Here is a 26762-nt window from a genome sequence, read left to right on the forward strand (position 1 = left end):
TTTCTTTATTTTAATCCTGGAGCAGTGAGTCTCCCTATCCTGAAAGCTTTAGTCACTTTAAAGTACAGTAAGATTTCTCAGCAGAGATCCTCACCGAGCTTTAGTTCCTGCAGATGTTTCCACTGAATGTCATGAATACAACCCTATTTTTAATGTTCCAGCAAATTTGTAGTTGAAGCCGGATGGAAGCTCACAAAGATCTCTCTGCTCCCCAGTCAGAAAACTGAATCTAAGCGTCCCTCCGGTCCGTCCAGCAGGGACAAGAAGAACTCCCAGACAGGAGGTGAAAGTCGATCCTCTGCATCAAACCACTCAATCTCTCAGTCTCTGCATCTGTCCACCCTCGGCTGAGGACCACTCAGTCTCCGGTCTCTCCCTGAGGAGGCTGCCTGGAGGCTGTCAACCCTCCAAGTCATTAGGATAATTAAGAAGACAGTTAAAAAGGATTTCATAACAGCCCAGTGCAATTATATCTGCATGTTGGGTGACAAATATGAATCCGTCATGTTAGCCAAAATTGACTTCATGTCATGTAATTCAGGATACTAATTTAGGCTTTGAACATTCACACACTTCAGAAACTGCTGCCATTTAGTTCTCATTATGAATAAACAACTTCAGTTATAGATTGTCAATATTTTAAACAGATGCTAATTGCTAGCAGGTAGTGTTTTTGTGCTGACATATCATCTGTAAACACAGTCATTTAATTGATTATGATGTCAATTAATTACTAAATTTCTATTGATAATATACTTTAATGTGCTTTAAAAACTCCTCTTAGCCATGCTGGAGCTAATCCAAAACTCTTTATGACTGATTATCAGTAACGACATTGCCATGAGCCTCAGTCGTACTGTCTGTTCAGTGCTAATTCTGAAATGTGAGCGTATAAAAAATGATCCCTGCTAAACCCTCAGCACGTTAGCATTGTCACCAGGCGCATGTTAGCTTACGGATTATCCTGACTTCTTTGTCTCCATGAGCTTTTAAACGTGGCTTTTCTTTTTTTCTTTTTTTTCTATTAGCTATATGTGAGCTGATTTTAAGGTGACGTGAAAAATGAGACCTTCCACTACCTCCCTTGGTTTTCTGTTCATTACTGGGGATGCTGCTAGACTGTGGTTTCCTTTTTGAAGGGCTCGGGTCAGATTTTCAGGCTAAAACATGTGACTTTATGCAAGTTCTCAAGTGCATCTCTCTGGTCCGCTAACGGAGAGCCACAGTTAAGCCACACATAGTTTCCAAGAGCCTCTTAATTGTGTTTTATATACTATTAACCATTCTGGTCCAAAACATTATGATGCACTATGACTTATCATAGGTCAAACTTATTATATCTGCATCAGTTGTATGATACATTTTATGCTGATTCTCAAATGTTAGCATGCTACCACACTAAAATATGAGGTGAACATCATACCCGCTAAACTGCTATTCAGCCTGTTAGCATCTCCATCCTGACAATGTCAGCTTCCTGATGTTAGCTTTAGCTCGAGCACCACTGTGTCCGTCGTTCTTCTGACTTTGTTGTGTTCATGAGTTTATGAATTGTAATGTAGAAAGAACGAGGATTTCACGGTTGAAGCTAGCAGATAACTTTTCTTACTTATCCAGGTCACTCGTCTGGACAGCAACAACCATATTTATCAAACTACATGTGAGCAAAACTTATTTAAACTTATTTAAATCAATATAAACTTTCTTACCACCAATCACATGACTTTTTGCATATTTGCTCTGACTTTAGGGGTTTGTTTTCCCAGCAGGGAACTCATTTTTCTGATTTATTCCATCACCATGTGAACGCACTACAAGTACGGCACCAGAGAACTTCTCGCCCTGCCGTAGACTCAGTCTTGTTTATTTTTCAATATTTCATTTGAGCATCTGAAAAGATGATCAGAAGTGTGTGTTTAATGTTTGACGGGTGTATTTCTGTTGCTTGTTTGAGGTCTGGAAAGTTCTTGCTCTCTCTCCAACGTGACAGCAGGATTTAACATTAAATGATGCTGAAACGACGAGGCTTCTGGAAAAACACCCAACAATCTCTTGACGTGAACTGCCCCAACAAACATGTTTAAGTATCAATTTTGTTTTGCGGTCACGGCTATCCTCCCTGAGGAGAGTGTATGCTTCCTTACTTACTTACATCAATATCACTTACAGTATTACAGTCCGGTTGATATTTATGTAAATCCCTTTCTAATTAGAATTAATTGATTGAATTGTTGTGGTTTTATCTGCTTCGGGAGGATTGGCTTCACTCAGCGAGTTTCTTAAAGTAATGAAGAATTGACCAAGCGAACACGGTGTGTCCAAGCAACAAGATGTTTGAAGAGCTGAGTTGTTGCAGGCTTCAGAGCAAACACAACATTCCACTTTTAACATTTAACGCAGCACTGACAGGATGATGTATATACAATCACAATGGCACACCAGAGACACGGACACATTTAAGAAACAGTGCAACATTAACAGAGCTGTGTGATTTGAGAGAAGTGCTCGCTGCCAGGAGTCTGTGTTTTCCCACATAAAGAAAGAAGGGAAGTATTTCAGGAAATCCTGATGCACATAACAGGTGGTGCTTACAGTATGAAGCTTTCGTTGTGAGTTGGCAGGAGCTCTGGTGAGAACAACTGTCGCGCTGAATAGAGTCCAGTGTCAACATTCAGTCGTATTAAAGCTTGGGTGTTACAGGATGCAATATAATATAATTGGAAAAACAGGGTTTTGCATACCTAACTGGGTGAACTCTGTGAACTGAGTGAAAAAGTTTGTTTTCTTCTCAAGATTTAAGTGACCTGTTCTCGCAGAGGAAGGACGAGTACGTCTTCAGGACAAAAGGGTGAATTGAATTGTAAGTCGACAGAGTGATTAAACTTTATGGACTGCCTGCTCTTAAATTTAAAGATCCTGGATGATAACCTTCAGATATCACCTGTTTTATCTCTGAGCATCAGAGTTGGGGCTTATTGGAAGGTTAACAGCAGTGATTCTCAACTTTTTTGGCCTTTGACTTCTTAGGAAGTTTACACGACCACATGTCACAAGCTGAATATGTCTAAACTGTAGATGTTTCTTTTTAAAATGTACTTTAAGGGATTATACACCTTAATTAGATAGATGATATAAAGAGATGACAAGAGGAGAGAGGAGAATTAGACGCAACAAACATCACAAACTGGACCCAAACCAGGGATGTTACATTTTGCGGATAAGCTCGACCAAAAAGGAAAATTCTGTCATTGTTTCTCAGCCTCGTGCAGATTGGGAAGTTTGCTTCAAAGCAGAACAGCATCGCAGCATTCTCATTAACAGCAGGTCTGGATGGGAAACTAAATAAAATGGCTCCATTCAGCTCATCTGGCTAATCTAAAGTCTCTGGAGGGTGTAAATAATGTCTTTTCAAATCAATCTGGGCTCTTCTGGCTTCTGGAGACTTGGATTACATGTCATGGTTTGAGTTTTTGGTTTAATTTTTTCCTGTTTTGTTTTGTAGTTTTTTCCTTGTGTCGTGTTTGCTTATCACTTCCTCCCTCCTTCCTTTTCCTGCATATTTTTTTCCCGGTTCACCTGTGTTTCATTTGTTAAATTGTCTATCAGGGCCGCTGTTTTCCTCTTACTCTTTGTCAGGTCGTCTGTTCTGTTTCCCAACGTCAGTCCTGCGTCTCCTGTGTTCCTCATACTCCTTGTGTTCCTCCCAGTGCTTCTTTAGTTTGAAGCTTTTTTTAGTTTTTGTATTGCCTGCTTCCTTTGCTTTTGTTTCCTTTTATTCTCAGCTTTTTGGTGACTTCCTTTTGTATTTCCGATAGACCTCAGCTGTGTTATTAAAGCTCACCTTTTGTTCTTTACACTGCCTGCCTACTGAGTGTCTTCTGTTTGGGTCTTCCCTATTATTGCTACGCACAACAATACATTGGAAAAGCTGTAAGGAGCCATTTAATGTTCTGTTTTGTTGCCCAGCTACTTCCTTGGTTTAGGAGAACATCACAACGCTGTTTTGCTGTGAAGCTCCAGAAATGTTCTGTAGACAAGAAAACTTCACCCAACTTTCCATCCGCATGAGGGTGGGTAGATGATGACTGAATTTTGACCTGATTTTTTCAGTGATCTTAAGCACAAGATATGTTTATGAGAGCATCAGGTGTGTCTGAATTCCAAGGGTGATAAGATCAGCGGGAGGAGATTTAAAGCGACTCACCAAAATCATCACAGCAGACCTCCATGGAGTCGGAGGAGCAGTCGCTAAGATCGTCGAAGGAGACATCTTGGTCCTCGTGGATCTGAAACCTGCAGGAACAGAGACAAACAATTTCAAGGGCTGAGAAACAAAACAGAAGGCAGAATTTTGAGTACATGCTACGTAAATTGGACAACACTCTTTTTAAAACAGAGAATGGTGACATGAGAAGCCAGAAGGCTTCATCGTATTCGGCGTATCCTAAAAATAAACCACAGTTTGTGCTTTGCTGCTTTTCTCCCCATCATAAATAAAATTAAACCCTGCCCTCACCTGAACCTGAAGGGAGCCACAGCGGCCATGTTGACTCTTCCCGGCTCACTCCCTCTGCGCTGCATTTTGAATGGTGGATGGGAAGACTTTGGTTTGTTACTGGACACCTCTTGAAGGTTGGAGAAGTTCCTCACCTCTCTTTGGTTGTTGCCCATTCCAGCTGAGGACAGGCCTGATATCACATTCCCATTAGCACCTTTAGTGTACATGAGACGTCCTCTCCCGTGGCCTAACTGGGCGTTGACAGAGAGTCGGCACAAGGCGTCCTCCTCAGCCGCGTTGTCCACGTTGCTCAGACGGTATTTTCCGAAGGTCCAGTTCTTGTTGGTGGTTCTTCTCAGCTGGAGGTCTCGCAAAGCCTTGTGGGTCAGCGTGCTGGTGCGGAGGTCCAGCGTGTCTTTGGAGCGCGGGACTTCTCTCTTTGGTATCTGAGGGCTGCTGTACGCCGAGCACGTGCCATCGGTTCGCTCCGTAGCCGCGGGGCTTCTGTGGGAGTGCACGGCGGCTTTCTGCTGCAGCAGGTGGTTCTTCAAAGCTGCACCTCTCAGCAGCTCTGAAGGAGCCGAGGAAACAGAGGATGAAGAGTAGGAGGGTCGTCTTTTGGCGGCATGCTGGTACTGCACCGCGGGGTTGGAGAGGCCACCGTATTGTTGTTTGGGGTCCATTTTGGAGAGGGGCATCATGCTCCGAGGTAAGGGCAGACTCGAGCTGACACCTGCGTCACTCTGGCTCTGAGATATGACTTTGATATTCACTCCGCCGCTCATGGTTGGTCAGAGTCTGTGGAGTGAGGTCTGGAAAAGAAAGCAACCAATCAACTTAAGAGCAAAAATCTTATATCCAAATTTTTGATTAAGAAATATGTATTCTATCATTAATAGCAGCGCGGCCAATCTAACTTTTTTTCCCAGACAACATATCCGTATATTTTCCCAAATGTCTCATATTTCCTTTAAGTCCAAACGCTGAAAGAGCCAATATGACACCGACACTGAGGAGCTTGTGGCGTGCAGGTCTGCATATAAAGCACTTGTTATTGGACGGCTGCTGACATCCATCCTTTCTGCATACTGCATGATTGATAACGAGCTTTTATGTCAGATTAATACCGTAGGAACGACGGCGCAACAGCTGCGCATTCCAGGGTGTCTGCCTCCACCACAGAGGTACCGACTGAAACGAGTGGGAAAGAAGAAAGCGGAGAAGATGGTTTGAGGGGAGCGGCCATTAAACCATTACGTATCAATTACAGCATCAAAGTAGCCAAAAGTTCTGAGTCACAAGTATTTGAATTCCTCAACTGGGAGAGAGACTGAGATCAAGGAAGTGAGTGAAACTTGACGAAACGACATAAAATGCTGATTTGGTGTTTTTTTTTTGTTTGTTTTTTTACCGCGCCGAGAAGGAAAGTGAAGCAGCTGATGTAAGGCAAAAGAAAATAATAATCAGAAAGGTTGAATAAGGGTTAAAAGAAACCGAGAATTAATTTAATTAAAATAGGATTTAAAAAAAAAACACAAAAAGAGCACAACACAGAAATCAATCAGAGCCTCTAAAAAGAGACCATATGTTTCGACAGCTTTGCCTAATGTATTCCTGCTCCTCGAGCCACAACCTCCAGCGAGACGTGCTGTGAAAGCCAGTGTCAGACTGACACCACTTGGCACAGGCAGCAGGAGAACGGCTCCTTTCAGGCCGTGCCAACACCGGCTGTCCCCACCCCGGCCCTGCAGACACCACCTCTCCCTCCAAAGAGGTAATGGTGGGGGACTTCACCGGTCCACCAACTCCATCCCCTCCATCCTACCTCATCTAATGCCGGTCACTGATAACACTCAACTAAAATATTCATTACAGTTTACAGGCCCACAGTGTTTCGGTTCAAGGCTGTGAAAAGTCGAAACACACTGAAACATGGACTAGAACGAGAGGGCAGTTTGGAGTCCAACGTGGTCACATTTCTAAAACACTTGCAACAGAAGTGTCTAAATTGAACATGAGGTAGAGCTGAAATGATGACTGATGACTGATCCTGCAAGTTTGATAACATTTGGTTTTTTTTTAAAATTACTTTAAATTGAACATAGTTGGGTTTTGGATTACGGAGTTATCTACGAACTTTCTCTGTTATACTAACCCATGTATTTATATGTAGACAGATCAACTTAAACTAACTTCCTGTCCAGCCATCGAGCTATTAAACACTCAATTTAGTACAAAAATACATCTTACAGCAGCTTTAATTGATAAAAAACGATCATGTGTTGCAGCCCTAACATTAATTTTTTTTTTTTCATTTAAAGGATCAAGATAAGCTGATGTCATGGCAATCAACTAATCTTAATGATAAAGATAATATAAAGGTTATATAGAAGAATAATGTTTACGACACAGAGAGAGAGATTAAATGCACATGTTGTTCCGTGTTGTGGTATGATGAGTGATATATTAATGTAATCACTTAATTATCATCTTTTATCACAGACATTTTCTCTTTTATCGAGTGTGCCAACTGTTAAGACCTTGACAGGATTCTTCTCATGGAGATCAGTCTGAAAGATTTTTTCATGTCTGAATGCCAAACAACTCTACCATTAACCTGCTTTGTTAGGTATTTCAATTGTCCAAAAAAAACAAAAAAACCCAACATATTGCAATCTAAGCCTTTAATATGAAAATGATAAGACTGCTACTTCTATGTAGTCTTTTTATGCGACGCCTTGTGTAAGTTTGTTAGTCCTGCAAGTCCTCTGTTTCCTTCCCTGTTGTTTCTCCCATTTTCCCCGAAGCGTGAGCGCAGAGTGTCGTATGCCGTACGGACTGTAAAGCCCTTCTAGAACACAACGCTGATTCTGTGCTGCTCGCTGTATATAAATAAACTTTGACTGTCTGACTTTATCATCTTCAGTGACTGAAGATCGCTGATCACTGAAGTAAAAATCTACAATAATCACATCTGTGTCCCTGTGTGCTCTCATCCTTTAAATATCCTCCTCCTCATGCCTTATTTATAAAGTGAAGTGAAGCCTTGAGACAACCTGACGTGCATGACAAAGACTGCTTCACACAGACACACAACACACACTCAGACACACACACACACACATAAATAACACAAGCATGTGCTTAACAAAGCAGAGGACAACATTGTGTTAGAGCTGCAACGATTTGTCAGTTAAGCGTCAACTTTTGAATGAAATGATTGATAACCGACTCATCAGTTTAACCAATCTCTTCAAGAAAAAAGTCAAAATTCCAATTTATTTATGCAAATATTCTCTGTTTTGTTTTACTCCTCCGTGACAATAAACTGAAGATCTTTGGGTTGTGGACAAAACGAGACATTTGAGGACATCTTCTTGGGCTTTGGGAAACACTGGCTGACATCCCTTTCATCCTTTTCTGACATTTTATAGACCAAATAACTTATCAAGTGAGATAACAATTGTGTATTATTGTTAGTTGCAGCCCAACATCCTGCATTCAAGGTGATATAGTTGAAATCTAAGTTACAGAAAGAAAATACATATTTTCAAGTACTGAGACAAAATCACTGCAATATTTGAACGTAATTCACTCAGAAGCATCAATTTGCACAACAGACTTTCCTACAGCGATAACAGTATTTACTCATTCATATTGTGTTGCAATATTCCACTGAATGTTTTTTTTAAAAAAAAAAGGAAATACTGAATTACAACCATAAGCACAATCAATGTTCCCTGAAAGAGCTCGAAGAGATAGGATGTGTTCGTCTTACCTGAGTAAGTAAATGTCCGACATTACTCTTCAGCAGAGAGACAATAAGACGACAGTGTGGTGAAGAGTCGGACGGGCTACACTTAACAGCATGATGCTGCTTACAGTAATACAATTTAGACCCACGTGCTGCATTAAAGTGAGGGGGGGTGGGGGGTGTCGATGCTGGACGACATGAAGCAAGTCTGCATAAAACTGAAGGGAAACTACATGTCCTCACATCTTCACACACACACACACACATTCCACCCATTATGAGCAGATATATTAGTGACTCACACTTCGATCTTTCTCTGGTGACATCATGCTTTGTTTCCCCCCCTCCTCCAGGGGGCTCGTGTTTCTGTGACAGTCTGAATGAGACTTTGAGCTCCTTCTTCTTACATGCCGGCCATTCAGCATGCCAGCATCAAAGCATCCAGCCAGCGGCGAACGAGTAGCTAAAACTGCCCAAGTCCTCCAGGCCTATAATCAGGCCGAGGGCCAGACTAAAGATACTCGCACAGACCAACAACACCATCACTTTCCTCTGGTGCAGTCTCCAGTTCTGCAGTGCCTGTTTTTCTGAATGCTATAAAACCCATTTTGGAAGAAATAAGACGTCAGTGTGAAAATGTAATCGACCAAATCTGGAAGACATCAGCGCTCAGGGAACTGTTGTCAGGGCTTGTGAATCATTCTGTCATTTTCGTTTCGTGCCAAAAGTCATCTTGTGAGGTGCCACTTCATAAAAACAGCAAACGTTTTCTTTCACTTTGCAGATATTTTGCAGGGCTGAATGTGACCCTGCTGTTTCTGTGCTCCAGTTTCTCTCCATTCCAGCTGAGCACCAGTGGATAATAGAGTTGAACGAGTGCATCATTATCTACATAATTCAATTTTCGCAAGACTGTCGTACTATCTAGTTTTACAAGAGGCCTGATCTCATTTTTAAATATAGCACCAAGTCCCAGATTCCTGATTTTCTCTGCTTCCTCCTGTGTCCTAGCTTTGTGTCGGGGAGGTATTCTGCTGGGACACACATGGACTGAGGTCAGCATGTGCACACACAAAGTACACAAAGACAAGTTCCCATGCACGGACGACAGAAGTAAAGCACTGCTCTTCTTACATTTGGCTGAAGGCACGATGTTAGGTGACACCAGTCCAGACTTTGTGTTTCTATTGTTTGTGACGGCTAAAAAGCTTCACTTTGTGTTCAGGTTTTTCCCTCCAGCACCAAATGTTTTACAGCTCTCTGAGAGACTTTGACAATGAATCAGTTGGAGAGAAACAAAATACAATTTTCTTTGGCATATCACGACTGTTTCTCTCCAAACAGTAGGAGTTTTTCATTTACTACGAAAGTTTGTGGCCAGAGCTCAGAACAACAACTAGGATTGAGTCAATATATTTAACACTGAACATGAGTGTTGCACAAAGACAGATTTTTTTTTGTTTTGCAGTGTGGCCCAAGGGGATAGCAGAGTCAGTCGGTTCACAACTTTGGTCCAGGTTGAAATATCTCAAGAACAACTGGATGTAAAGCCATGAAATGTTGCGCAGACAGTCGTGTTTTTCAGAGAGACGAGCCGACTCTTCTCATCTCCTGATTCTTCATGTCGTGCCGCCCGCAGGTGAACATTCTTCTGTTCTCTGTAGAAAATCCTGACAACAATCGGATGGCGTGCCATTACATAAGGTAAACACATGAAGTGTAATAACTTTGGTGAAACCCTGAATTTTAATTTAATTTACTCAAAATATCACTTGAGCTTTAGCTGTAAAACTAATGAAATTACTCTCAGTTTCAGCTCTACTTGTATTTAGAGCCCAGCAGCAGTTATGCAGTTTCGGGGCCAATGTCGATTTACACACATTTTTGTAGTGATCCCTAAAATGTAATGGAGGCAGGATATCTTACAGTTTAACAATAAACGTTACTGTCTGAAAGTGAACTGAAACAGTAAACACCACTTAACATTTATCTAATTATAAATCATGTTCTGCCCCGTGTTGTTTAAAACCAAAGAGGTTTCCATAATATTGGCCCACGGATATTTTGGCTGTAACATACCTGCCAGTCAGCAGCATGTTGGGATTGTCACAGTGAGCATGTTAGCATTAGCTCAAAGCACCACAGCGCCACCAGCATGACTGCAGACTCTTGGTCTTAACTGTTTAATGCTCACAGTGAGTGTCAAAATACATTTGATTAAATTAATCGAGACAACCATCTTTTTTGTAATCACTGACATTGCCCATGAGACACTGTCGCTGTTAGTTATTTCAATGGGCCGCCCAAACACCAAAACATGTCTGCAAAACAGGCAAACAGAAAAAAAAAAATCACCTAATGAGACTTTAGACTGTGTTGCTGTGGTATATAAATACGTAGCATTGGGTCATTCTTAGTATTTGTCCCTATGACATTAAACAAAAAAGTGGATTTTAAAGAATATATATATAAACTTTTAATTTGTAGGCATCCATGAATCACATTTTCTGTTTATTAGAAGCTGTAATTTATGAACACAGCTGCTGTCTGTGATCAAATTACTGCCACATTCTTATTCACCTGCCAGTGTGGCAACAATCACAAGCTCAGATTATCAAGACCAGGTGAAAGTGAAACACTGTGTCACATAATCAACTCTGCTTCCTTTAGATCTCCCCTGTGTTTTACTGTAGAAAAACACTCAGGGTTATAAAACCATTTCAGACGTTTCCTCCTATAGAATCACATTTTCTTCTAATGGCAACGTCTCTCCAACATCAGTAATGATGAAACTCTGCCTCCTCGTCCATCACACATTGTGGTAAAATTACAGCACACTGCAGCAGAGCTCCCCTGCAGGCGTGGGCATTATGTAAACCATGTTTTTCTGTCTCGTCATCACTGGAAACAAATATGTCACTTCATGATTTAGTCCTGTTTGCCGGACATCAATTAGTCAGAGATTACCATAAAGCCATTAAACACTGACATATTGTCCTCAGCGTTAAAGCCCACTGTACTTTTTTGTGGCACGCGAGATTAGAGTGAGCGTGTAGGCGGTGAGTTAATCTGTTGGCCCACTGTGGGGATTTATCCCTATAAATCACTTTGAGTGATTAACCGTGGTCAGTAATGCCATGACATCATCAACACCCTGTAATGCTCCAGCTGCAGGCAGCTGTGGCCAGTTAGCGCTGTCCAAAAACATTAAATGCTAGAAATTATATTGAAGGGCAACGTCCATGTTGGATCACTTATAAAATGCGATCCGTCTGTGCGACGACACGTTCAGGTCTGTGCTTCTGGCCACATCTCGATTAGTGATGTCACAGCAGGTAATTTGCCTCTGATGTGAATCACCTGTGACCTGTTCTTCACGTCCGTATGCCCAAGTTAGTTTATACCAATAGGCTTTTTTTTATGACTGGTATTTTGACTCATCAAAGCACAGGTGTTGTGCTGTTGTACGTCACCTTTGAAACAAACCATTAAATGGAAATTAAATGGAACCATCACTATTGACTTCATCACTTGCACCTGGGATTTTACTTCCTTCTCTCTGAAAAAATGGATGTAAAGCCATTAAAATGTCGATTCTTTTCCAGGACCCCGAAGTCTTCAGTACTTCAAAGTGTCTTTTAATTTTTATCTACAGCCACTGTCCTTTAGGCCATCATGACGCGATCTGGGTACAGAGGCAGTTGGGATTTGCCTTAATCATTGAATTCTCTTTTTGCCTTTTTAATTTGACCTTTTCCCCGCCAGCCCTTTCTCACGATCAAACACATCAAATACAGCAGCCTGGTCAGTTTCCCTACGCCTCTAAGTTGGACGTTCTAGCAGAAAGGACAAGAAAAGTCTGAGCTGGAGGGTGTCGTGTTGGGTCGTACGCAGGACTCACCCCCAGGAGACTGGAGATCAGTCCTGTGTGTGAACAACTCTCAACACTGAGCTGTTTTTTAAATTACATGATGTAAGTGAAGTGGGGCGACATAAGTTACTACATTTAGTTACTAGTTTTGCTGTTATTTTTATAAACCAAGTAGTTTATGTGCCTACACCCAACCAAACCACAACTGCTTGACAATGTTTATAACAGTACATAAGTTATTTTGAAAGACAAGATGTTACAAGAAGTTTTCACTCGAGCAAGAAGTCATTCATGTGTGAAACTGACACTGGAGGGGCGAGCAGAGCAGCATGGTGTGATGCTTAATCAAGCTGCTGTATTTGACAAGCTGGGAGTAACAACATGTTGTTCACTGCAGGGTTTTATTTGGCTACATCATCTAAAATAGACCACCTCCATAGTAGAAATGAAAACAAAAGCAAAATAATAGAACATAAACACTGAGAGGATAAAAAGTTAAAGCACTATTTCACATGGCAAAAACCTTATATGTGTGTGCCAAGGATGTGTCAGGATCAGGATCTGACAACTCTGATTAACAATCTCCTCAGGGGAAACCCAGACGTGAGATTTTATTGGGAGGTTCTGGCAGGATTTCATTTAACAAATATCGTAAATTTGCATTTAAAAAATGCTTTAAATTAGGTCCTAGGGAACAATATCTGCAGTGTCTGCAAAACAAGTAGCCATGTAACTAAGCTTGCCACTCATTTCCATTTCCAGTTATCCAAGATAATTTGATATTGATCAGCAAATCAGTCCTCTAATCATGAAGAACTACGTACGAATAAGAAACAACAATATCGTGATGGTAAGGCAGATGTCTGGTCTAATACTCTATTATGATAAAAAAAAATAATTAGCGGGGCCAAACAGCGTTGATTGGGTTCATCGTGCTTTAGAAGGTACCTCAGACGGTCTCCAGTCCTCTGGACTTGGTCGCTTGTTGGTTTTCATTCTGTTATGCTTTTAGAGAGCATTTTACAGCATCGTCATCACCTGAGATAAAAACGAACCACCTGTGGCCTTGGCAGCAGGTCTGACAGCTAGTGCCTTTAAAAAGAACACAGTGAACTACATGACTCAGAGACATAAAATGAACTTTCTTCATTTGTTAGCGAGTCATTTCATCGCTACATCTTTTTTGCCACCAACCGGGTAACTAGCTTTGAGCTAATACAGACGGCGTTCCAATCATGCAGTGACCTGATTTTCTTTTCTTTTTTTATTTGAAAAACCTGGAAGACTTGGATTGTTTGTTCAAAAGAAATATGACAGTTGCGGCAACATTTGAATTTTACCAGAGGCTTTATGAGATAGCCGTGTCTGCAGCCTTAAAACCAAAAGGGGTCAGTGAGGTCTTTTCATATATAACAGGTTACACTGCTGCTCTTTCATCAATTATTTCTTTTAACCTGAGACAAAAGTAGCCATCTTCCCAGAAGGATCACAAGCAGCACAGGATGTTGTATTTGTAAAACCCCTCATGAGCACTGAAACAACCTGCCTCTGCAGTTATATGCTGCTGTTATGCAACTGACACACTTCTCTGAAGTGAACGGAAGCTCATGCAGGAATAGGAAAAGCGGCCTGCACATCATGCTGCAGCGCTGTGATGAGTCAACGTGTGGGCAGTTGTCTGTGGTGGACCGTCAGTCTTGCGAACTGGGTCACTAGAACATGAAGGAGATGAGGAGCGCATCGGAAATATGGTGGAAAACTCTCTGAACTTTGCAGCGACAACACCTTAAAATAGTTCAAGAGTTTCTGTTCATGCATAAGCAAATAAAAACACGCCTTTTCACTCTCATCCTGGAGGCGCACAAGAAAAGTCTGCAGTGGGTAAAAATACGTGCAGCTTTCCGTATCTTTTTGTCTCCTGTCCTAAACACATGCGTGGTGACCGATGGGGTGAACTGAAATAACTCAAACAACTGTGAATAATGACTTCAGAAAGGTAAGATACAAGATCTGAGGTGAATCATATCCAGTTTATTTCAAATTTGAAGGTTTTATAAGCAAATGCTTGACATTAATTGCTTTGCTATTTGAGTTTTTATAGCTACATCAGACAGAGAACCAGTTGTGACTTACCTTTAAATGTATGATAACAAAAACAACAATTCCACACATTAACAGTATTGTTTACAGAAATCTTGCCCTATGCCAATAATATAGTACAGTTTGATTTTTAGACCATCAACTTGGCTGGTGTGTCAAAGATGATAAGTATCGACAGCTGCATACGTCTTCAGGAGGATCATAAAACAGGGTTTTCGTAAAACCCAGTCGCCAAAATGAAATGTTGGCATGTTGGTTTCATGGTTCTGCAAACCACAGATACATTTAAAATTTGTATACGTGTCGTGTTATTTTCACAGTCCATGTGTATGAGCTGACTTTCATGTCTGGAGGTGGAGGGCAGCTACATTAAAGCTCGGCGAGATGGCTGCCAAGCCAGAGACCACTGTTCAAGACAGCATTGCAACATCTGTAAGCTGGAAACCACTGGATATTTTCAACAAGTCGTTGACGACAGAACCCGGTGAGCCAAAACCTGATCTTTTCCTAAACCGAACCAAGCGCTGTCACAACATAACGCTGAAAACTGAACATAAAAAGCAAAACAAAGAAATGCAGTTTCAGTGGTTTTAAATTGATGTTTTGCAGATTTTAATCCAACAGCAAAGACACAGCAACTTATTTATAACCTCCCCCCCACACAGACAGACAGACACACACACACACACACACACAAACACATCTGTGTGTATGAACACATATTTTCTACCATGTCAGAGGCAGAATGACAGAAGCCTTCTTGTCAGTTGCCACGGTCAAAGTCACAGTTTTTATGACCTATTGAGCATCTGCTCCGCTCATTTCTGAGAGCTGTCACCAGGAGCCATCAGAATGAACAGCACAGGGCCTCTCTTTTATTCTGCAGCAGAAAAAAAAGTAAAGTTGTATTGTCAGCTGTGGCGCTACAGCATGACAATACACTGAGCAGACAGCATCCGTTCGAATCACAGACAGCCAGAAAGGGAAGAACTAATTAGTCAAAACGGCTTAAATGGTTGGAGTGAAAACCTGCGTACATATGGCTCACAGTGGCACCACTGAGCTCGCTCTTTAACACTGCACAACCAGAACTGACCAACTGAAACGTTCACACTCTCCATCTGTCAGTGTTCTCCAGATCAGACCAAACAGACTTTTTTTTAGGAAACGCGGGAGTCATGCTTCAGTGTTTTTACCTCAGTGTTTTTTTTAAAGTCAAAATGCACACACAGCCATTGTGGTGAGCTTAGTTCTTACTTCCAGACAGAAAATACAGTTCAACAGATTCCAAAAAGCAGAGATGCCTCACTCCTGTTCATCCATTAAAAGACATGATATAATAGACAATAAAATGAAATATTAAATAATAGACAGTCTGGAAATATATACAATATACAGTGAGATAAGATATATAGATAGACTGTACAGTGAAATAGTTGTATCGTAAATTACGGTTCTGCTTTGTCTTTTGTTTTTTTAAATATAAAAAGTCTGATCAACAGAGGGAGGAGTTGTAAAGTTTAATGGCCTCAGGCAGGAATGACTTCCTGCGGCGCTCAGTGGTGCATTTAGGAGCAATCAGTCTCTGGCTGAAGGTGCGCCTCTGTTCGACCAGAGCACTGTGGAGAGGGTGAGAGTCATACTGCAGTATCGCCCGCACCTTCGACAGCATCCACTGCTGTTAATATAGCATTTGAGGGGAATTACTGATGATTTAATTTTTTTGCATCATTGCACGCTGCCTTCCCAACATCACAAGAGTGATTTCAATCTATCAGTGCATATTACAAATGTCAGACGTTGGAAGAAATTATGCTAAAGATGTAAAAACATAAAAAATGGAAAAGGCTTGTTGGTGTCTCGTATCTCTGCCTGGATTTTCTTATTCTCTCAGTTTGTTGCCATGCTTGGGACACAAAATTCTGGCATTCGATGTCCTGGGAATGATACATAGCAATCGTCTATCTTTCTGGTGTGTTGACAAACAGCTCAGACAAATTCTACAGATTCTACCTTTAAATCTAATAGTCTTTGAATTATAATAATATGACGTGAGGTTCTGTTAGCTTTTACACAGAAATGCCCTTCAGAGGGAAACCTTTTACTTTTATACTCTGAGTAAATTTCAGAGCCTGTACTTACTTTAACTTTTACGCGAGTATCTATACTTCTACTTAAGTAAAGAAGGTGTGTACGATCGAGATGTCTGAAAATATGTAGGATAATATAAAGCCTATTGGTAGGAATAAAACATCAAGTCATTAAAGGACCAAAACAAGATGTAACTTCTTAAAAGAGCTGCCTGACATGACGTTATAATATTGCGCTTCAGATAAATAACAGTTGGATCTATTTCTATCAAACACGAGTAAAACTGAGACAAAGACCTTTCAGGACAAGTGGTCTTTGAACTTGAAACATGGTAGAACGGCCACTACAATAAGTAAAGTCTTGTCAGTGGTCGCCATCATGGCCTAAACTAATAAAACGAAACAAACTGGACGTGTCCACTGGAGGCTAAACAATCCCATTTAACACAGTGAAACTAAATAGCTGTAACAATTCTGTCACGGCAGAACGTTCGCACCGTATCATCTAAGTGCTACCGTCCACATCTGGCTTTCAGAGTTCAAAAATTGGCTAGACAGTTTAACTAAAAGCACAGTCAGCTGTTCAGCCACATACCAACAGCAGAGGACCTCCTCTGAGGCCGCCAGATGTTGAACTTAACACAATCACGCAACGTCGGGCGTAGCATAATGTCAAAGAATATATATTCTCAAATGAGTCAGATACAGGCACCCAAGTGTATCTGAACAGTGTTATCACCGAGAGCCTTCTTTGTTCTTCACTCAGTGTCTGATTCAACTCAGTCTCAGTTCACTGGGGGGGCTGCACTGAAATGTCAGTTCTCCAGGGAGGTGCAGTGGCTGCAACATGTCACTCAGCAGCCGACAAGATGTTAACAGTGACATAAATTGTAACCTGAAGACTTTAGACTGCAGAATGACACTGTACTCTAAAGTCCAAGTCGAATGATGTGTTCGTATCTGACTGCACTTCAAGCTAAAAACTAGTGCTGATCATTATATATTTATCAAGGAAGCCTTCAAATCAAAACAGGCAATTCAATTTCAGAGACAATATCAACCTAAAACAAGCAACTGGACCAGAAAGAAACCATGGTGTAAAGACCACCCGATAACAACCTAAACCATTCATGTTTGACGTCCTTACCTCTTGCAGCCATCAGAGCAAACATGAAGCCAGACCTGAAACCTCTGGACAAGATGGGAGGAGTCGTCGTCGCCTCGTGTCACATCTCGTATTTGGTCTGTGACAAAACTCTTGTCCTCAACAGTCCATATTGTATAAACAGCTTTATATAGAAAGCATAAACTATGTATCGGGTTTTCCGAGGCCAGCACACATTTCATTTTGGGTTAGCCAAGGTGGAACATGTCTGCCACTGGAGCGTGTCTGTGGACCAAACTTTCCGAACCAGGCAAACCACACGACACACACACACACACACACACACACACAGTTGGATTCAGGACACACTGAGACGTGGCATTTACGAGGAAACAAAAAAGAAAGAAAAAAAAAAAAAAAACGCCCTTTAAACACGACACTGCCCAGCATTTGAAAACATCCCATCATAACATCACTGTGCATTCATGCGCTATAATAATATCATAATCATCATCATTATTCTGGTGACGTGTGTAATTTTCGAATCAGAGATTGGATTTGCTGTGCAGTAGCTCAACGTGACCACAGTGCTCACAGTAGTGCTTCTTTGATGAGACGTATGCTGGACATATGCAGAGCTTCTCACAGTGTCTTGGACATGGTGCAGGCTGTTGAGGAGGGAGATAATTATGCCCCTCTGCAGCATTTTTCACCACCATAATAGATGCCGTCCTACCACAGGACACTATTTCTGTGTTGGTGGACGGTAATCTACAGTGACATTGAAATTAGTTAAGTTCAAAAGTGCAGCACGTTACACACATGATAGATCCGTTTCATTGGCGATGACATCACCCGCCATTAGCGGTATTCCCAGAGCCACGCATGGACTCCCTAGAATTGAATTACTGTATGTGTGCATTAGTGCATGATAGGGCTGGTTATAGAGCTGCAACACCAGAATGTGTCACAGCAAAGAACAGATATCAAAAACTGTCATGTATCTGAAGCTGAGAGCACATGCATAGTCAGATTCCTTCTTTACTGTTTAAAATGTCTTAAAATGTCTTGTCTTATTAACGGCTGCTTACTGTAGCTGCCATTAGCTAGTTAGCTCATTTAGCAGTGCAGCTAGGGATCTGTAGGCTTGGAGCCCCAGGGGAGTGTTGTTGCTGTTGACACAGTGAACATAGGAGCTTTAGACTGCCAGGAGGACGGGGGGGGTTGGCTGGTTAGTATGCTAACTTAGAAGAAACACAATAATTAAATATCCTTGACATAAGATCAAATCTGAGTGTTTTAAACCAAAAAAAAAAAAAAAAAAATCATATATGTCTCATAAAGTTGTAACTGGGAAACAAACAACTGCTGAAACACACATTTAGCAGCATCAGTATTTATTTCGAGTTGTGTTCCAAAATGAAATTAAATCCAATATTCACACTCCTTTTAGCTCCGCTTTGAACTCCACCAACCTCTGAAGGAAATATCTGGAAATTTAGCAGCTAAATCCTCCTGTATGTTCACCAGCTGATTGATTACTTTATTAGACTGTCACTTGGCGCTGGTCAGGTAGAATATAGTGCTTTTTGAAAAACAGCATCAGTAAAAGCCAAAACAATGAGCTTAAAGATGTTAAAATGTTTCATAGTGCTGCATGTGAGCTGGAGATTTAGGTTAAAATTCTCCGTGGATTCATCAAAATATTGACTCCAGTGAGTATTGCAGAAAAACTGGTTTATTTTTCCCAACGTAGGGTCCTGAAAAAAACACTTCTTCTGGTATCCGTACATATGTTGTATATCATACAGTATGAGTCTCATGTGTGGTTATTCTTAAAACACTCATCAGAAAATGGCTCCTGGGACCAGAACAGCTCATGTTGATTCACTCTTTGAAGAAGACATCAAACGGCAATACATGAATGAACGGCCACCGTCTACTGTATCCCTGTGTACACCAAGGAGATGAGTAGTGTGAAGTGTGAGAGCCTGATGCAGTGGTAGCCTGTAACACACACTGCTATGAGTCAGCAATACATCCCAGACAATTACTGAGCACATGACTCCCCCGTCCCCGGCAGGACAATAAAAGTCCAGCACGGGACCACAAAGTCTTTGCAGGAATTAGTTCAGCAGCCTGACTGTGTCGTGTTTCCCTCGGTCCTCTCTCTCTCTGTGTGCCCGCAGTCAAACACACACGATAGAAATATCTTGGTCAACCACGGGATACTATAACATTAAAGGACTGTGTCTGCAGGCTGCTCGCATGCTCAACAATCGCTGCACTTTGTCGAGGTGCACTTGTTCTACTTTGCAACAAGGTCAATGGGAGGAATGGAAAGTTCCGATGTGTTCAGTGATTTAAAATGTAATTAAAAAAGACTCAAACTGTGCAGCGGTCTCGCACGTCACTGGTCAAACTGTATTGTAATATACTCAAACTTACCTAATATGAGGTTGGCGAAACTTAACGATGCGATCACAAGCGCAGGAGGAGCGGGGACCACTTGGTGCTGACAGTGTCACGCTGAGTGATGAAGTATCTTCAGGTGTCCATCAGTCCATCCCTCTCATGATCACACTGTGCAGACTGGCTGCTCCGAGCCCTGTGCTACAGTAACACTGTCCGATCCGCAGATTCCCAGATGGGACAGCGAGCAGCAGCCTCCAGCTCAAACAGCATCGAGGACTGAAGCGCTCCAGCCTGCGTCCGATGTCTGGATCAAAGTGGGACTGCTCCCTTCCTGCTTGCATAACAATACTCTCGACACATCCTCTGCTGCAGTTGGTGCCTGTGGATCAGACTACTTAGCCGGCAGGCGCTCTCTCTCTCTCTGACTTGCAAATGGACCTGGCACTGTTCCAGTCCCGGTCACTCTGAACAAAAGTGCTGAGCTCATACTGGGCCATACATATACCTGATGGACCCCCCCATAAAACCGCCCGCGCTGTCTTGACGCCCTCACTTTCTATCCGTCAGAGTGCAGCTTGGCGGGTTGCGTATGCATCTTTTCCGCCTGGCGCTCAATGTCCTGAGTCACAGCCAGAGCCAGTGAACTGGACTGATTTGAATTGTCACTGCATGTTTGTAGTTGGCTGCCTACAGGGTACAGGCTCCCTCACAGGGAATCTGGGCCAAAGGAAGCCGACTCAGAGGTGTCAGCTCAGGGGAAAAAAAAAGACTGACAGGGGCGCTGACATGGTGACAGCATGGGCTCACACACACTTTTTCTCATATAATCATCGGGGTGGGGATTACAAACTGTGACTAAGACAACCCCCCGCTGTGTGTTGCGAGGCCAGATATTGTGAAGTGACTCACGCAATCAAGTCACAAACCAGACCAAGGACACGATGTGGATCATGACCAAATTTAGCGTGTGCCTGGAGCCATGAAACAACAGAAACACTGGTGTGAAGATTCATGGTGGGGCGATGGTGGCTTATGCTATGCTCCCTCATGCAACATTTGAATAAATTGCCTCACCATGAAGTTAAATGGCTCTGCAGGATGACTAAAGTTCATGAGGAGAGATTACAGAGCGAGGCAGTTTTGGAAATTGGAGCCCTACATCCCTCTGTGTTGAGTCGCAGACAGGAGATAAGTGAGGATTACAGGCAAAGACGTGTACCGGCTGGACACAGAAATATTCAGAAATATGTAATTAATCCACACACACACGCGCACACACACTGTACACATTTGCTGTCTGACCTTGAGAGGTACAAATTGCTATCTACATTATTAGATCCCTCGCATCGGGCTGAACATAAGCGCAGCTTAATTAAAGGTGCCAAGATAAAGAATCAGTGAGTTCACAGGCAGGTACAAACAACCCAAGTGCATTGAACTGATAGCAAAGTCCTTCATCCTTCACCCTTCCCTCACAGCTTATTAATTGTGCACTTCACACTCCAGTGCGTACACGTTCTGCCTCAGTTAGTAAACCTTGTCACCTTCTGCATCAGCAGGGCTTACAGCGAGTACTACATGCCAGAAGACAGCCAGAGAGAGGAGGAATCAGGGTGTGTCTCAGTATCACTCGCACATAATCTCTGCCCGTAGGTGACCTCTACTGACTAATTTATGAAACTGCATCTTCCCCTCACCTCTCATTAAAGCCACAGTACGTGCCGCAGAGCCCGAGTCAGCTGAGAGCACATAAAAACTGCTGCTCGAGAGGGTCGTCCACCTCCGACATCCTGCCTCAAACACAACGCATCTCATGTCCCCCCTGGAACGCTTGTCACAGTCTTTATTGGATGAACAGGGGTTGCATTTTCATTTTACGTAATCCTTTAAAATGACATGAGATGAATTAGTGCAGACGCGTTTGGCTACTTGTGTCAGAACAGACGGCTTTTGTTTCCTCACACAGAGAAATTAAGGGCATTACTGCTAGAAAAGTTAAATTCAGTCGGATTAGTAACTTCATTACGGGTGTCCCCAAACACTGCGGAGAGAGAGGCATTTTGTTTAATGAGTGGGATTTAGGTCACTGTTGACCACAAAATACAATATTCAAATAGTAAGTCAGCGAAGCGGAGCTGCAAGTAGCAATTATTTTTCATTCCCATTTAATTCGTCTGTTGACTCAGCTGTTTTTTTCTTGATAAATTGGATTTGATGGTCACCCCGTTTAAATATTGTGGCGCCCAAGTTGACATAATAGTATGTTTTGTTTTGTCTGAGTTCCACAACCCAAGTTAACCAAAACATATTGACATTACAGAAGCTACAATTCATAAATGTTAGGCTTTTTTGCCAAAACAAATTATTCATAGATGATCAAAATAATTCCTGATTTATCTTCACTCTAATATGAATTAACTGTTTGATATTTGACATGCACTGCATGCATAAACTGCAAAATGAATCTACATGAGATTATTCTGGCAGAAATAACACACAACATGGAAAACAGCCACAGCGGAATGAGCACTAAACGCCGCTGTGCACGAAGCCAAACACACTCACACAGTTGCCTGCTAGTTGCTATGAAAACACATCATCCTCGGCGTGAAGTCAACTCACCTCCTCCAGCTCTCTTTCCTCACCTGACAACTTGGCAAAGCTTCCTCGAGCAACGCTGCCAAAAGGGAGACCATCACCAGAGGAGGAGTCCTGGCTTCACGTCAGGTCAAATGCCAGAAAGAGACTGCTGAATTCCTGCATCAGACTCCAATAAGCAATCAGCACTCCTCAGCACACTGAAGCATGGACCACAGCCCAGCTCAGCCCTGCTATCTTCCTTTGCCTCTTATCCTCTCCTCTTCCTCTGGATTAAATCCATTGAGTCTCTCTGTCACTCCTCCCCTCTCTTCCTCCCTTTTCCCTCTCAGTCATGAGCATAATCACATGTGCACATACTACACAGCCAGCCAAGGCGGATGTCCACAGAGCACAGACAGAGGGGCTAGTGTTGGCCAATCGCCGGCTATAAATAGGCTTCTTGAGTTCATCATTGTCTCTTCCTATGATGGTGAAGAGCCTAGAGGGCTTGGGGAGAGGGAGAGGATGGCAGACCAGGCAGCATGTCTCTCTGCTGGCTTTTACTTCCCTCCTTGTATCGACTCATGTCTCAGTTTCACCGTTCTTGATCCTAGGAGATATCTGAGCCAGGCCGGAAGGGCTGGCATTCATGGTTTTTTTTTTTTAAAACTGAATGACTGAACGAAAAAAAGGAATAATTGTGCAAGAGAACATGAAATCGTTCCTTGGAGTTTTATTTTGGCGAGCAGCGGGATGACTTTATAGTTACAGAGACCAAACATCCATCCATCACAACGTAAAGGTCACCTCATGTGTGATGTGCTCCAACATGGCTCTCTAACAATTGTTAAATGTCACAGCGTACAAGATCGCCAGGGAAATGCCAGCAATGCTCTGAATGTAGTAGTAGTTCTGTGTTGCGTAAGTCCACACGCACGAACCACCAAACCACTGTTGCAGAGGTGCAGTGACTTTTCCCTGCTGGAAAAACCCTGAATGATGGAAAATGATGGAATCTGCATCGGTTTGTAAAAGTTGAATGTTAACACATCGGCAAAGATCAGAGATTGTGATGCAGCATGACACCATGTCAGAAATTAAACCCAATGCTAAGGAGCTAAATCTAAACTGCAACCTGCTGAAGATACTTTTACGTTTTTTTAACACATTATGTTCTTCCTTTGCCTCTCATCCTCTCCTCTTCTGAATTATATCCAATGAATCTCTCTGTCACTCCACTCCTCTCCTCCTCCCAGTGGAAGCCGTGCGTGTTAGATAAAGATAAACGTAGTCCGACATGGAAACTGAGGCTCTAGCACAAAGATTGCGCTGCAGTGTGACAATGTCAAAAACTGGATTATATGCCGAGGAACTAAGCTCTTAATTTGTATTTCAACCTGCTACAGATGATTTATGAAAACGCTCAACTTAAATGAATATCATCACTTTATGAGTAAAGAAACATTCCGCTGAATCCTGCAGCTTTTCATTCAGGATCACGGCTGAAAACTGTTTTTTGGGTGGAAAAAAAAGAAAGAAAAAAACTACCTCAGATTCTATTTTCGGTCTGGTGAAATGACTGACGATATTTTTTTCCTGAATGATTAGTTTGTCCTCACAGTCTGACAATGAAACTGAATAAATCATTTACAAACTCACTGAATCATCTGAAAATGCAGCATCACAAAGTTGAAAGAAGGCAGTTTCTTAGCTCATGATAAGATAACACTTCGGAGATTTTCCAGGGTTACACAGATTTTCCAGGGTTTTCACAAGAATGCAGACATATGTCAATGCCAAGAGAACATAACTTCTCACATAGAAAACTGTGTTGCAATCAAAGATCTCATATCCTCCAGAATACAATCGGTCACAAGGAGATTCTGTTCTGAAACAAAGCTTGTGTTTTTATTGTCATCTAACCAGAAGAAGTCATTATTCATCATATGTTCAATATTTGATTAAAGGGCCCTTAAATCATCATATAACGAGCAATTAAAAACATAACATCCTCTCTCTTCTCTTCAGGGAGACAATTAATCGTACTCGTTTCTATAGATGATGATAATGTGCTTCAACGTAGCTCAGCACACATGAGGAAACAGGTCCCTAATTAAATCAGACCATTTGTCCTTTTCCATGTTTAATGGTTCAGTAAAGCGTCACAAACATTACACCGCTACAAAAAAATAAACAAATCACAAAACATTCCACCTGATGATGAAACATAATGTCCCAAGATGTCCCCCAAGTAGAACATGTAGGATTTTGCATCAGAAATGTCTCAAATCGACTGGACCTGCGTCACATACTGCATTATCCCAAATGTGTTTAAACCAAGAGAAATCCACACATTTATTCCAGGTAACTGTGCGTTTCATTTGCTCCCCTCTCATTACGACTTCGGACAGAGAGTCTGAGAGTGAGGAGGGACGACAGCCAACGTGAACACAAATTTAATACATTACATTGTCCGTGAATCACGTCAGGTAGATTTCATTAGCTGCTGTGTGCTGTTTAACAAAGAAGATGACAACTCCCATGATCCACTGCGACTTTAAAGCATCTTCAAATTACATCAAGGGAAGAAGTAACATATGTAGACTTGTACAGTCAGGCCAGGTTATCATATTAGTAATATAGTACAAAACGATGATTCACTCCAGCTGAGGTTTCCTGATTTTGTCAACATTTGTTTGCTGATTACAGCAAAATGTGTGTCAAGTTCAGATTCCTCAGGAGTTGTCCGATTGAGCCAGTGCCCCCCGAGTCACATGAATCACTTTAACCCCTCCGGAAGGTCTCAGACAGCGAGTAATCCAATCAGGGGAAGAAAAAAAAAAAAAAAAAAACATCCCATGCTTTCTGCAGAAACACCTTGTAAGGCAAGCGAACGCAGCATTTCTGCTTCTTGGATCAGACAGATTTGCAGGACATCTGCTCTGGATATCACTGCTGCTTATCAGGCTCTCTCTCTTTATTCATGGTTACAGATACAAAAGCATCGGCAGGAACATACACACGGCATGTTCCAGCAACATATTACATACTAACCCACAGACAAGTCATAATAAACTGTCAGCCAACACTTTTAATATGAAGTAAAAAGCTGATGTGCAGCCATATCAAAAGCATTAGGACAGCGATAACTTCTTTAACTTCTGTTCTAACCTCAGAGACTTTTAGGTAAAATTTTCAGCATTAAGGGTATTTGAGGATGTTCACATCCATATTTGGTGATTTTCTTTTTTCCTCCCTAGTTTTAAGATGATTCAGTGGGACAAAGGTACCATAATGATATGCAAAGCAACTGTGGAAGTTTTTAAACTCGCTGAACTGTGGAATGATCCTCATCTGCCAAATCAGTCATCCGACCTCAATTAAACTGATCATGTGTTTCGCTTGCTAGACAGACAAAAAAAAGAGAGGAAAATCCCCCTAAAAGAGCCAGAAGGGAGGATGGCTGCAGTGCCGATCGTACCCTGCACAATTTAGCCAATTGGGGGCAGCAGAAACAGACGGCTGGTGAGCCTGAGAGAAAACAGCAGCTCGTTTACAAAATCGAGCAGACATGAAGCACAATTAGCATTTATTTGAGTCGTGTTTCTAGCCACCAAATGAAAGGAAATCTGAAGCTCACGTTCCTTTTTGCCCAATGTTGTCTTCACCTACAGAAGAGACTTCTTGCTCTTTAACTGCTGAATGTTTCATGATGTTTCTACAGACTGTCTTTTGGCTTGATGCTGTGACTGGCTATCAACATTTCTAAAATACGTAGAGACCAGTGTTCAAGACCGCCGTTCAGTTCCCTTTCAATAGAAAAAACTGAGTAGATTTTGCGACAGTCAGGAGTTTTTTTCCCATATGTAACTGAGACATCGGGACAATACTCTGGCAAGAAAAACTGAGAACCTTAAGCCAAAACATGATGTTCTCCTTGATGTCACCCCATTCAAGTGGTTTTTGAGCCGATAACACAGAAGAGCTTCATCATAACAAACAGCTGGAAGGTAATGAAATGTAAAATCTTGACATCTTGGTGGTTTTCAGATGAACCCTAACAGTAGAGTTACTGATGTCTTGCTGTATGGAAGTCCTTAAAACTAAAACTAAAAAAAACAGTCACCTCTTCTTTCCATTTGGTTGGTTCACTTATGTGCGGCATTACACTGGAGTCACCATCCACCTGTTGCTTTTAACATTTAACTCTGACGAAGACAGTTTCTGATACACTGACATCTCTCATCGTCTCCCTCTCTCCCCGTCCATCATCTCTCACTATCTTCCTCCTCCTCCTCCTCCTCCTCCTCCTCCTCCCCACTTCTCTATCACTTCTCTCTTCTCTCCTG

At 41.9% G+C, this 26762-nt stretch overlaps 1 protein-coding gene across 6 annotated transcripts in view; it reads right to left on the reverse strand.

Moving 5' to 3' along the window:
- The window catches only part of nav1b (neuron navigator 1b), a 97098-nt gene that overhangs the window by 54900 nt on the left and 15436 nt on the right, over positions 1 to 26762 (reverse strand). For all 6 annotated transcript variants that reach the window (XM_037099792.1, XM_037099800.1, XM_037099796.1 and 3 more), the window contains exons 3-4: positions 4517 to 5310; positions 4205 to 4293 (exon numbers count right to left, since the gene is read on the reverse strand). In XM_037099792.1, coding sequence (XP_036955687.1) covers positions 4205 to 4293; positions 4517 to 5283 — 856 coding nt within the window. In that variant the 5' untranslated portion in view covers positions 5284 to 5310. The remainder of the gene's footprint in view (positions 1 to 4204; positions 4294 to 4516; positions 5311 to 26762) is intronic.

This window comes from Acanthopagrus latus, chromosome 6 (genome assembly GCF_904848185.1).
Source record: "Acanthopagrus latus isolate v.2019 chromosome 6, fAcaLat1.1, whole genome shotgun sequence".
Lineage (NCBI taxonomy): Eukaryota > Metazoa > Chordata > Actinopteri > Spariformes > Sparidae > Acanthopagrus > Acanthopagrus latus.